At 37.2% G+C, this 14917-nt stretch overlaps 1 protein-coding gene across 14 annotated transcripts in view; it reads right to left on the bottom strand.

The window, feature by feature from the left end:
* Positions 1-14917, bottom strand: part of LOC126416114 (microtubule-actin cross-linking factor 1) — a 1003027-nt gene that overhangs the window by 25664 nt on the left and 962446 nt on the right. For 10 of the 14 annotated variants that reach the window (XM_050083628.1, XM_050083637.1, XM_050083633.1 and 7 more), the window contains one exon: positions 8335-8489. In XM_050083628.1, coding sequence (XP_049939585.1) covers positions 8335-8489 — 155 coding nt within the window. Of the gene's footprint in view, positions 1-1748; positions 1802-6781; positions 6898-8334; positions 8490-14917 lie in introns of all 14 variants that reach the window. The other 4 variants (XM_050083630.1, XM_050083638.1, XM_050083631.1 and 1 more) reach the window with 2 other exon arrangements.

Below are 14917 nucleotides of genomic sequence, written 5' to 3'. Positions count from 1 at the left end.
AAGGCACACTCATGTCAGTCGTCTGATGCCACTAAACTAAATTTCACCGCACATTTCTAACAGATATGTTCATCATATGACCCACATTGATTTCTGTGGTCATTTCACGTAGTGTTACTTGTCTGTGAGCACTGACAACTCTATGCAAATACTGCTGCTCTCGGTCATTAAGTGAAGGCCATCAGCCACTGCGTTGTCTGTGGTGAGACGTAATGCTTGAAATGTGGTATTCTTGGCACTCTCCTGCCATTATGGACCACAAAATATTGAATTCCCTAATGATATCTGAAATTGTATCCCATGCATCTGGCTCCAACTACCATTCTATGTTCAGAGTCTGTTAATCCCCATCGTGTGGCCATAATTGCCTCGGAAACCTTTCCACATGAATAACTTGAGTACAAATGATAGCTCCACCAATGCACTGTCCTTTTATACCTTGCATACACTACTGCCACCTGTATATGTGCATAACACTATCTCACGACTTATCACCTAAGTGTATTGATCATTTCTCCCCCCCCCCCCCCCCCCAAAGCAACAAAAGCTCAACTGTTAAATAAACAAAAACTTTGCATTTCTTTCCAATTAACCAATTGCCCAGAGCACCAAACAAACAACAATTTTTGACAAAAGTGTTGGAAAATGTATAAAAAAAATCTCCCATAATGAATGTGTAATTATGGATGATAGTGGCATAGTTCATGAATGATATGATATACGATGTATGAACATGGTCACGGGTCTGAGAACATCACATTAAAACTTCCACAAACAATTTCAAAGTAAATATGCACAGCTGAAACAAGGGGTCTCGCAGGTGAAATTATTACATCTCGACAAAAAATTCTTGAAAGTCATAGTTATTCTCTTGAGCTTCCTTTTCCCTTTCTCGTCATCCTTAAAATGCTCTTCCTAATTCTTCTCCTTTTCTCCCTTAATCCAAGGACAAAGTTAAACAAAGAAAATAAAGTGAAATCAAAGGATAAATTATTTGCAACCGAGCAAAAGAAGAAACATAATATAACTGTAAACACACACCATGTAAATCAGGTAAAAGTCCTATATTAACAATTTCAGTATTTATTTACTCCCTTTAACCTCATCACCTCACTTCCCAGTAGCTTACTTTGTCTCCTCTTCATAGTACAAAATACTGCCACAACTGCATTTTCTTGTTATCAGTTGCCAATGTTTTGTCACTATTTTCATTCTGGACTGCATTTCATAAATTTTTATTATTATGACTGTTAACTTAACACACTTTTTCAAGTTCAGTTTTCCCTTTATCCAAAAAGAAGGAATTTCAAGCAGTAACAAATGAAGTCATGCTCAACTACTTTGTTTGAGAATTTCTGCAATTTCATCTTTCTCCATAGGAATACAAATCAATATTATTTAGGGTGTTTTCTCTTAGTACACTATTTCTTGTTTAACAACAATAAGCTTCATTTTCAGAACAGTGTACCATGCAGTTTCAGCGAATCAGTACTCAATTATGACAATACAGACATGTGAGGAACTTATTAAGAAAATGACATTCTATGTAACATGGTTAAATAAGAAATGATATGTAAATCACCTCGTGTTGTTATTAAAGTGATTAATATTAAAACTACAGCAACACAATAATTTAAGGAAGTAATATTTCATCCAATTTTCTTGAAATTCAGTAACACTGACTTATTCATTTCTTAATTAAATGTAACACACATAAATGTAGTGTTATATTCTACAAGGCAACTCACCAGCACCACTTGTGATAACATTTGCCGGGCATCCACTCGGTTGAATTCCACAACTGAGCAAAAATGATTGAAATTGTTGCCATATGAAAACAGTTATGATTTGAAAGACATGTAATGAAACAACTGTACTTACCATTTGCCACTCTAAATTTAAAACTAAGAGCAACTAACTTCCTCTAAACATAATTGATCATATTTAATGATGTATCTATAATGAAAACTAAATGAGCAAAACATTTTTGGGGCAATAAACCAACACTTTAAAAAAAGTAACAAAAACTAACCAAAGAAAAGGAATTCAGTAATAATAAACCTTTTAATGGTGGAACAACGGGACACTATTTTTACTTAAATAAGTTGGGTTAATAACAAGAAATTGTCCTGTGTGACACTGGCATGTCCACTTATTAGTAGCAAGTATCTAACCAAGTTACAGCAACAAGCAATGGGAAAACTAGGAATTATAGTAATTTTCATTCCAAGTATGCAGATTGGGTGGAGGCTGACAGTAAGCTTCTGCCCTTGAGAACATGACATTTCTGGAAAGAATTCCTCCAATAATAAGTTATGTTTCCATTTTTGATAATTATTCTTATGTGTCTAACATAAGGGTAATGACGTTCATATAAAATCAATACCTAATTCACTTTTTCCACTAATAAACCAACTACCCAAAATATCATGTCCACTATCATGTGCTATGATCCAGTATACATGTTCAGAGAAGGAAATAAATATTTAACTGAAATATCCTGATGGTATATGTGGCTGGTTTCCACATATAGTCTAAGCAAAGAATAAAATCTGTGTGCACATGGGAATCTTTATATGAGCAGAAATAAAATGAGGAAAACCCTGACACAAGGAAATAAGTGAGATCTTTTGTGTATGCAATACACACTGCCAACAGGATAACATCACAACAGCTCAGGTGACAATACTGTCAAGAAGCTTTCCAAGTCACTCAGTTTCAGCTACAGACTATGACACATGAAACACAAAGCAAACACTTGCACCAGCAGTATAATAAATATAACTCTGAGCACAGCAGTTTAAATAAGCAGTCCATTATGAATAAGGGCATAAAAGTAAACTGAAACAGAAAGAACTCTATCCACACCCTTTGCTGTAATTAAGGATGTCAGAAATGTGCTATATAAATGAGAAATAAACAAAGCATGTACTATTATAGGACAGACCATTATGTGGCTTGAAGATTAAGTGCTCAGCAATGGATATGCAGAAAAAGGGGATGGAATTAAATGAGCTACTGAACCCAGTTTCTTCCTCACAATTATAAAACACACACATGCATATGCACACAATTTCCTGGAGTGACAGGAATGGGAGAGGGAGAGGGAGAGGGGGAGAGAGAGAGAGAGAGAGAGAGAGAGAGAGAGAGAGAGCGCATAGCATCCAGGTGCATGAATACAATGGGAAGTCCACATGAAGTAGAGGTGGACAGCAAAACAGTTCAATGAAAGAAGGGGGCAAAAAACAGTACAGAAGGAAACAGGTGGTTCAGAAGGAAAAGAATATATGAAATTATACACAATACAGAAATTTTACAGCTATAAACTACCTCACTTAAATTCAATCTCAGCTTTAAATTCAATCTCAGCTAGTTCAGTACCCTCTGCTGTCATTATCCCATTTGCATTCGAAGTCCTTCCAACCCTATTTATTTCAAATTCTATTACATTTTACCCCCTTATCATCCTGACCCCATTTACATTTATTTATCGCTCTTTCTCAGCTTGATATTTTATCTATTCTCAGCCCTCCCCACCTCCTTGCGTTTTGAATTTGGCCATGTCTGCATTCTCTACAACTCTCATATTTGGTTCTCATCTTTTCACTGTCACACAAATTTTTGTCAATTTCCCGTGCCACACCCATCCAGGGTTCCAGCCCATCCCATGTAATTCAGCTGTGCTGTACTCTCAGATGTATTTATGATTATTTCTGCTCGTTTGCAACAGTGTGACGAGCACTGTATGTTCTATAGCTATTTCTCTTGTATTCCTATCCTTTTTTCAAAAGATCATTTCAACTTTCCACTCAGGTATATCTTGTGAACAATTAACGTCTTCAGCAGATGAAAATTAAATTAACTTCCACTATTATTTGAATAGTTTGTAGATATGAAGTAGACTAGGAGTGTGTTAAGTCCTCATTAGATACCCTACTGGAGAAATTTTCACTGAGAATATATCAAGGCTGAGGGTGCAGCAACACCAAATGCCTTACTGGTTCTAAGTTATATACTTTAAACAGACAAAAATATTTGCTTTCATTTGAAATAATTATTTTAACATGTAGTAAAGTGAAATTAGGCTGCAAATAATGGGACCATAATGCCAGCAATTAAAATCACAAGTCTAAATAAGAGCACCAGTTCACCAAGGGATGTTTATCTTTAGTTTTAAACCAACATTAAAACTGATACAGGACTCACATTGCTGATTGCAGTTCAGCAAGATGGGAACTACAACAGTACATTTATGATGAAGAGTTACATACTGAATGCAAGCAAATGAATTATGTTATGAATGCTGAGAGCTGCATTCTTGCGACATTTGTCAAGTTGTCTGCTTAAGTGTCTATATCAGATACTAAAGACAATGTCTCCAACTTCCTACCACAAAGTAATTTTAATTAGAACATAGAAATTAAAGAGAGTAACAAGACAGGAACAGTTTGCCTACCGTATAGTAGCAATGTCATAAATGGAAAAGAAACTGAATCATACAAATATTATCAGTCAAGAGAGAGTATCACCTACTAATGGCTGACAAATGGAGTTACATTAAAATAATACCTTCACATATTTAAAAGTAGAAAGCAGAATAATGGTTCAACAGCTTGCTGACAGCAAGCTCATTAAAGATGAAGCAAAAGCTCAGATGGGGAAGGAAACCAATCAGGTCCTTTCAAAGGAACCACCCTGCCATTAACTTTAAGCGATTTAGAGCAATCACAGACAGGGACTCTAATATTCTAAATTTCGATACTGTACTTCAGTAAATTTGTCCTATACCCAATGGTTTAATTGAACATCAGGTAGAAGGAAGTGCAATATATATTTGCACTCCATTGCAACTTGAAATAATAAATATAATATGATATTCACCATCTTATTTATGTGCATATCTACCACTCAGTGCTTCATTTATCTGGTGGGTGATTGGTTGTCTTCTCAGCTAAGCCATCTCCTTTCCTCTTACCCTAAAAACACGTAGAGATAGGTTAATATACTGCTAGCCATTATACCTACAACACCAAGTTGGATACCAACCAACTGTGATATTATTCCACCTTGGCCTCCCACAGCCATTATCAGGAAGGCATGGTGTCATTATCATAACAAAAACCATTTTTTCGACCATCAGGTACACTGCAGAAGTTCGAATTGCTTCTTGCTCAAGCTGTCTGGTCATTATAACAGCAGAGCACATTCTGATCAGCTTTGAGTGTGCAGACAAACACATGATCCAACCAAAACGCCCTGAATCCCAGGTGTAATAATATTGTGCTCGACTATTGGCAAGTAACAAAATTTTACATTATTGTGCTTATACAGATTACTAGGAAGAACACTTTATTAAATGTACAGGTGATTTGGGAGTGAACAGGGTGCAAAATTTAGTATGCAGAGCCACCACCACTGGCAGCAGTGATTGCTTCAACCTGGCTGGGCATTGAATTGAAATGAGCTCGGATGAAATTTTGGGTACGTTAAATCGTGCACCTTCAACTGTATGCCAGAATTCATCGATTGTAGCTGTCAGCGAGTGGTGGTATGCCAGTATCTTGGCCACCCATGTACGGATGTTTCCAATGGGTGATAGATCCGTAAAAATGCCGTGGCAACAGACTGTTGTCCTCCAGATATTGCTATACTGTCCATGTGAATACTTGTCCTGCTGCAAACAAGGTAATGTTTTGGTTCAAGATACAGCCAAGTGAGCAACATGTCTGTCCTCTCAGGACATAAGACACTGCCATTCAAACCCGATGACTCACATCTGCACTACAGTTGTAATGTTGTGGAACAATAAACTGCCATGTCATTTGGACACAGTCCTGCAACCGTCAAATTCTCACATACACTGGCAGATGTTTCTTCTTCTTGAATGAGGCATAACACAATATTCTCACAACCTACATTCAAATTTCATTTCTATATGAGAAACCCAATGTGTATTCTTGTCTGGTATACAAAATATAAATGGCGTTTTTTACTCATACCTGCTTCTGATGGTTGTGAATATCCAAGTATGTTATACTTTGATGCCAATTTCATGTTTGTTGCTTGCCGTCTGCATGTTGCAATTGGAATGGCCAGCAGTGTGACTGAGAGAACAATGTTTTTCTTTATTTTACACATAGAGAAACTACTGAGGTTATTTCCTGACTGATTGCTAGATCATCAAATTTAACGTCAATTTATAGTATTGTCCTTCTTTGGTAAAAATATCATTTTTGCAGTTTGAGTACCAACAGTGAGAGATCCATTTTAAAGTTGTAATGTCATTTTGAAGAAACCAGAGCACTTTAGTGCATGTGGTCAGGACATTTCTCTCCTGCAGGTAGTAAAGGTTGCCATAAAGCAGATGGACCTGTACTATATTAAAAAACCTACAAGATAAAGGTCACTCACTAAGTTGAATCTACAGACTAATAGTCACAGATAGGCCAGGTAATGATGAACCATACAACTGGCACTACACCATGCAGCTAATGAAATGATATCAAAGGGGAATTTATTTGGAAACAATTCAGAACAAAAACAATTATGTTAAAAAATAAACAGAAAGCAAAAACTTGAGCTTCACTGTAATTTTTTCTGAATGGTTATCTTTTTTTTGCTGGTTATTTTAAGAAGTCACACTTCTATATGTAAGATACTGCAGTTTTTCCAGTTCCAGTCATACCACACTGTGGTGCAAGTGTGTAACAAAAAGCCAAACTGCCCACACTACAAAACAAAGCGCCAACTCTGCCAGCCAGCCACACGCCTTTCTATTTACCCAGTGGTAGTGAGGGCCGGAAGAAGAGCCCACAGCCAGGGGATACGCACAAGGCAGATCTTCTTTCTGGCGAAGGCTCTCAAAGATGGGCATCAGCTGACTCATATATTCCTCGGCTGTAAGAAGCATGTCGAAAAAGTTCTACAGTTGATAGCATACAAATTTTCTCATTCTCTGCACCCTCAGGAGCGCCACCAACAAAAAATAATTCTTTACAATTAAACAAACTAAACATCCATGCAAAGAAAGACGATAGGAAAAGCTGCCACTTTCATATCTTGTTATCTAACACCAAAATCAAATATTGAAGCAAGTAATATAAGAACAAAAAGGGGAAGCATACTGACCCCACATAAACAACTGCATTGCAAACAATTGCAATACTGATTTCAAATGTTATCCAATGTTCATGTGAGTTTCATTAATGCAACAGACTTCTACAGTCACTGACAAATAACCAAACACTGCAACACAGATTACATTCATTTACCTTCTTGAGATGAGGTAAGTTTCTCAATTCCAACACTTTCTCAAATGTCAAATAGTGCCATCCCAACCCAATTCTTAAAAAAAGACATTTTTATCAGTTTCAGTGGTTTACAGAGAACCCCAAGGTTAAAGAAAGTATCCAATTCAGAAATTTTGTTTTTTTTTCCTCATATACATATGATGGTAATAACACAGGTTCAGTGATGTACCTTGCTTCTCTTTGAGGGCCCAAAGTTTATGTCAATATCTAAAGGGATAAGTCCTTATCAAAACCCAAACCATGAGCAACCTCTTTTTTTCACTTTTTACAACAGGCACGAGTATGGTGAGCTGTATAAAATATCCAGAAAATAGACATGCATGGTATTACATTACCTTATGAACTGATGATACAAGCTGCCACATCCTTGTGCAAAAGCTGTACACAGGAAACCCACTCACCTTGTAAAGCACCCGCTTGTGGAGGTAACATTAACAGAGCCTGAAGAATTTTGACTGCTAGTTGCTGTTTCTCCTCATTTGCACAGGGAATTTAGATTTATTATTATATGTGGACTCAGACATGTTTACTGGTGAATGTATGGAAGTCATAAATGTATGTAAATGCCAAACTGAATAAAATGAATAGCTGGCACAAGATAGCAAGAATCTATGTTTGAGTGTATGATACTTTTCTAAACTATTTAATATATGGAAGCTTATGATATCAAAAGAGAAAGCATTAATGAAAGCATGGGAAGAACCTAAGAAATAAACAGTCAGTGTACTGTGATACAAATAACTCTATAACTGTGATTAACTAGTAAAAAGAAGAGTAAATGCACAGTGCACTACCATAAAATAAGAAAAATCCTTTGACTCCCTTTTACATACTCAACTCTCTCTCTCTCTCTCTCTCTCTCTCTCTCTCTCTAAAACACACACACACACACACACACACACACACACACACACACACACACACACACACACACACAAGTACTTTCAAGGAAAGAGATGTGTGAAAGAAAGATTCATGCAGTAAGAGCTTTGTTGCAGGCTGTGCTTAGGAGGGGATGCCCAACCTTGGTGATGGGGCCAGCCAAAGACTGCGACCTCTGCGGAGTTGATCCTGATCCTGATCCGGGGCTGGCCTTCGGCTTGAATGCTGTCATGCTCTGGGACACGCCTTCAGCCAGGATGAACTGCTCACGCAGCTCGATGTTCGTACGTCCCTTTGCTTAATGTCCGAACGAGGTGTGTTCCGATCGGACGGGACATAGGATGGGGTGTGCAGTTCCCCCACAAGCGGTGTCAGCAACAGTGTTTCGTGTGCACGGGTCGGAAGTGGTAAGGGAAGGTCAAATCCAAAGCAGACGTGCACATGGGACCAGGCGAAGGCAGGGTGACGATGTGAAGAGAAAGGTAGACAGAAAACAAACAATAAGCAAATAAACAAAACAACAAAATACACTACAAACTAAATAAAAATGCTAGGTGAACAGCAGAAATACTGCAAACAATAAAACATTAGAAAAAGAACCAAAGCCAAACAGCATCTCTTTGCTAACAACCAAGAACTATGTTCTGTGACAGACAAGCCCAAGTGCAAGGTAATGGTGTGCCTGTTCAGTTTCTCACAATGAAATTATATCATGTGTCTAATTTACATTCTGGGGACTGCATAAAATCTGTCTCATAACAGATCAATGCAGGCAAAGACATAAATGACAAAGTAAATGCAAACAAAAGCATCCTAAGTGTTGACTAACCAAAATAGGTGCACATGTGTGTACTGTACAACTACAGACCAAAATGCAACTGCACAGTGCTGGATTTCCCAATTAGTTGGAAACTCTTGTTCATAATGATGAGAATTAAAGTGCACTAAAAATGATGGACTACTATTATCAAAAAATTCTCACTCGTTACATCAATGACCCAAAAAACAGAGAATATCATCAAGTTTTGACCTTTGATATCACTTAAAATAACTAATTAGCTACATACTAAATATATTAGGTCAAATAACCTATGAAATTTTATGTAATTTAAAATAATTTCTAGTTATGGGACATCAATTTCAATAACTGAAAATGTATAATACTGAAACTGATACAACAGCACTTAACAGTTGCATCTGACACAAAAGTATAAGATACTGAATAGCACACAAAATATTTACACAAAACCTAACTACTTTTTTATGCCAGTGGATGATGACACAACACACTAACAGAAAACACTGCACCATGAAAATTATTTACTCCAGCAATCCCAAGCAAGAGATATAGTGCAAGTCTGAGATGGGGAGTGTAAAACTGAACTGAACAATGTATTAAGAAAATTACTTCACCAGTAGAGTGTGCACAACATGACAAGACAAGAAGTCCACCACATACAGTAAGGTCAGCATAGTTGCACATGTACTATGATGATAGGTCAAGTACTGCAATATTTTCACATGTTGCTTCTTAAAACAAAAACCTATAAGCATGAGCATTCCAACAGCATTTCATTTCCTTCATTATTATATACACACAAACTAACTCCATTTGAGAACCACAGCATTTATGTGCAGAGTATTAGTAAAAATTCTATTAAACCTTTTCTTCTAGGTTTTAAGAACTTTTTGGGCTTCTGTCAATACATCCAACATGTAAATAAGGTAGGTGCAGCATGTGTTGTAATGCCAGAGTACATGCATTCAGCAACAAAATGAATAAATTATTTAGTCTTCACATGAAGCTCCAACTACTGACGCTGTCATAACAGCATTTGCAGCTTCTCTTTGTGCAAAATATTTATAGAAACACAATAAACAACAGTGATGATAATCTTGATGAAAATACAAAAGCAAAGCAATAAAATTACACTCAATAATTCGAGGGATGTAAAAAAGAAAGGCAACTTAACTGATGGACAAAACTATTATTTTAAAAAATCTGCTACAGGGGCCACAGAAAGAATTATAGTTCTCACCTGAGCCTGTGTAGCAGTATCAGGATCTGAATCCATGTCCTGGATCTGATCCAGAGACAATATCTGGTTCTGGACTTGGGGGATGCAAGTTGAACTCTAATGACCGAGTGCGAGGTGGGGTCCTGTTATGAACTGGTCTGTAGGAGGGGTTCCCTGAGAAGACTAAATTAATTTTCTGACATTCTACACATGTTCTCCATAGACGAAACACTTTTTTCATCAACACAAGTACTAACATTTTCAAATTAAAACCAATATTGCTAACTACTTAGCAACATTTAAACATCTGCATGCACAAAAGACTTCTGGAATATTCTTCACTGTCTTCTTCATAAATATATTTAACTATGGTAGAACATGCCACAATCTTTGCACAGTGTCATTAATTTGGGGCAGATCTGAGGTAGACACTACAATTTAGAAACAATTGCAAGATGTAAATTTTCAAAACACTTCACAAGTGAAATGAAATGTCGATCAAGTATATTCATTTCACCATTAACAATTCTACACTTTGTAGCATTTTGAGACGCACATACAGTGATCAATGTGAAGGAAATAGTTTTACCTAGTAGTAATTTCCTAGAATACACAGATATTCTCTGGGAATATTTTGTTACAAGTAAATGAAAATTTTATCAAGAGTGTCAGTAGTCTGAATACAACAGCAAATGTAGTAAAATTAAACTGAAGCTTAGTTCCACCTGTGCTTTTGCAATTTCAATGTTTTAAAGAAGTTATTTGAAAAGTAAAGCTTACCTGCAGTCGCAAATCATGTAGCAATTTCACTAAAGAGTATTAATTTGTGAACAGCGTCAAATGTGACCCAGACCCCTGCTTTTTGTATTGCTACTGATTTCTTAAAACTGGGAGTGCCCCAGCTGTGGCAATGAAAAACAGAAACGTGAGGAATACGATTTGGAATCAAGAAATGACAGTTCTAACCAACATTTAACAGGACATTAAGATAACCAATGGAATATTTTTTATGAAAAATGTCAATATTCATGCGACTCCGATTTCAAAATAGATGAGAGACTTATATGGCTCAGCACTCGAATAAGTGGAGAAATATTTGGAAACAGGTGTCAAAATTAATAAGATCTGCTTCAACATCATCAATAATTACAAGATGAAGCATTCTTAATTGTTCGAAAAAAATCCTCTCAGAATAAGAAAATCGGGGTGTACACATTGTTTAAGACAGAATGATGAATGTGCCCTATGCACCAAGACATGAAATAACAATATTATTTGAAAACATTTACGAAATGAAGAGGTGCAAAATGGTCCAGTAACTGAAGAACTCATCAAACAAAATCACTCACTCCATAGGAAATAACGAAGGTAAGATTTGAATGCCCCATTGCAAGTTTTCCCTTTTGTTGGGATACAGATGCAACCATAACGGAGGGGTATCTGTTGACAGGCCAGACAAACTTGTGGTTCCTGAAGAGGGGCAGCATCCTTTTCAGTAGTGCAAGGGCAACAGTCCAGATGGTTGACTGAACTGGCTTTGTTACATCAACCAAAAGAGACTTGCTGTGCTGGTACTGCAAATGGCTGAAAGCAAGGGGAAACTAAAGCTGTAATTTTTCCCAAGGGTATGCAGCTCTACTGTCTGGTTTAATGATGAAGGCATCCACTTGGGTAAAATATTCCAGAGGTAAAATAGTCTCCCATTTGGATCTCCAGGTGGAGACTACTCAGGAGGACGTCGTTATCAGGAGAAGAAAAACTATCATTTTACAGATCGGATTGTGGAATGTCAGATCCCTTAATCGGACAGGTAGGTTAGAAAATTTAAAAAGGAAATGGATATAGTGGGAATTAGTGAAGTTCGGAGGCAGAAAGAACAGGACCTCTGGTCCAGCGAATACAGGGTTATAAATACAAAATCAAACAGGGATATTGCACGAGTAAGCTCAATAATGAGTAAAAAAATAAAATCAAGTAGCAAAGATAGACACAAAGCCCATGCCCACCACAGTAGTACAAGTTTATATGCCATCTAGTTCCACAGATGAGAAGGAGACTGAAGAAATGTATGATGAGATAAAAGAAATTATTCAGATAGTCAAGGGAACTGAAAATTTAATAGTATGGGAGTCTGGAGTTCCATAGTAGGAAAAGGAAGAGAAGGAAAAGTAGTACATGAATGTGGACTGGGGGTAAGAAATAAAGAGGAAGCTACTTGGCAGAATTTTGCACAGAGCATAACTTAATCATAGTTAACACTTGTTTTAAGAATCACGAGAGAAGGCTGTATACGTGGACGAGACCTGGAGACACTGGAAGGTTTCAGATTATTTATATAATGGTTAGACAGAGATTTAGGAATAAGCTCTTGAATTGTAAGACATTTCCAGGGGGCAGATATGGACTCTGACCACAATTTATTCGTTATGAACTGCAGATTAAAACTGAAGAAACTGCAAAAAGGCAGGAATTTAAGGAGATGGTACATGGATAAACTGAAAGAACCAGAGGCTGTAGAGGGTTTCAGAGGGAGCATTAGGGAACGATTGACAAGAACAGAAGAAATGAATATAGTAGAAGAAGAATGGATAGCTTTGAGAGACGAAATAGTGAAGGCAGTAGAGGATCAAGTAGGTAAAAGACAAGGGCTAGTAGAAATCCTTGGGTGACACCAGAGATATTTAATTAAATTGATGAAAGGAGAAAATATAAAAATGCAATAAATCAAGCAGGCAAAAGGAAATACAAAGGTCTCATAAATGAAATCAAAAGGAAGTGCAAAATGCTAATCAAGAAAGGCTAGAGGAAAAATGTAAGGATGTAGAAGAATATATCATTGGGGGTAAGATAGATACTGCCTACAGGAAAATTAGAGAGACCTTTGGAGAAAAGAGAACCACCTGCATGGACATCAAGAGCTCAGATGGAAACCAGCCCTAAGCAATGAAGGGAAAGCAGAAATGTAGGAGTAGTATACAGAGGAGCTATACAAGGAAGATGTACTTGAGAGCAATACTATGGAAAGGGAAGAGGACATAGAGGAACACGAGAAGGGAGATATGATACTGCGAGAAGAATTTGACAGAGCACTGAAAGACCTAAGTCGAAACAAGGCCCTGGGAGTAGACAACATTCCTTTACAGCTACTGATAGCCTTGGGAGAACCAATCATGACTAAACTCTTCCATTGGGTGAGCAAGATGTATGAGACAGCAAAATACACTCAGACCGAACTATCAGTTTAATACGTCACGGCTGCAAAATACTAACACAAATCCTTTACAGAAGAATGGAAAAAGTTGTAGAAGCTGATCTCAAGGAACATCAGTTTGGATTCCGGAGAAATGTAGCAACACATGAGGCAACAGTGACCCTAAAATTTCTCATAGATGATTGGTTAAGGAAAGGCAAACCTACATTTATAGCATTTGTAGACTTAGAGAAACTTTTTGACAATTTTAACTGGAATACTCTCTCTGAAATTCTAAAGGTGGGAGGGAGAAAAATGCTATTTACAATTTGTGCAGAAATCAGATGGCAGTTATAAAGAGTCTAGGGGCACGAAAGGGAAGCAGTGGTTGAGAAGGGAGTGAGACCGTGTTTCAGCCTATCCCCAATGTTATTCAACCTGTATACTGAACAAGCAGTAAAAGAAACAACAGAAAAATTTGGAGCAGGAGTTTTAAAGTTCAGCAAGGAGAAATAAATAAATTTGAGGTTTGCTGATTACACTGTAATTCTGTCAGAGACAGCAAAGGACTTGGAGGAGCAGTTGGACAAAATGGACAGTATCTTGAAAGGAGGATACAAGATGAACATCAACGAAAGCAAGATGAGGATAATGGAATGTAGTCGAATTAAATCAGGTGATGCTGAGGGAATTACATTAGGAAATGAGACACTTAAGGTAGTAAATGAGTTTTGCTATTTACGAACCAAATTAACTGATGGCGGTCAAAGTAGAGAAGATATAAAATGCAGACTGGCAATGGCAGGAAAAGCATTTCTGAACAAGAGAAATTTTCTAACATTGAGTATAGATTTACATGTGAGGAAGTCCTTTCTGAAAGTATTTGTATGGAGTGTAGTCATGTATGGAAGTGAAATGTGGACAGTAAACAGTTTAGACAATAAGAGAACAGAAGCTTTTGTAATGTGGTGCTACAGAACAATGCTGAAGATTACATGGGTAGACCAGGTAACTAATAAAGAAGTACTGAATAGAATTAGGGGGATGAGAAATTTGTGGTACAACCTAACTAGAACAAGGGATCGGTTAGTAGAACACATTCTGAGGCATCAAGGGATCACTAATTTAATACTGGAGGGGGGTAAAAATTTTAGAGAGAGACTAAGAGATGAATACAGTACGCAGATTCAGAGGGCTGTATATTGCAGTAATTACTCCGAGATGAAGAGGCTTGCTTGGGAGAGAGTAACATGGAGAGCTGCATCAAGCCAGTCTTTGGACTAAAGACAACAGCAAAAGACATTGGTGAGTCTGAAATTACAACCTAATATGAGAGAGAAATGGAAATTTAGAGTGTTGGGAATCACAAAACACTTTAAACTGGGAGCAGAAGCTAGACATAACACAAAGAGGTTGTGATAAATGATGATGATGATCATATTTGGATTGTGGGGCGCTCAGCAGCACGAGTATCAGCGCCTATACACCACACGAAGTTCCAATCTGTCTATACTTGC

Source organism: Schistocerca serialis, chromosome 8, assembly GCF_023864345.2.
Source record: "Schistocerca serialis cubense isolate TAMUIC-IGC-003099 chromosome 8, iqSchSeri2.2, whole genome shotgun sequence".
Taxonomy (NCBI): Eukaryota; Metazoa; Arthropoda; class Insecta; order Orthoptera; family Acrididae; genus Schistocerca; species Schistocerca serialis.
Note: the sequence above shows the minus strand (reverse complement) of the source record. Positions and strands in the feature narration are given on the sequence as shown.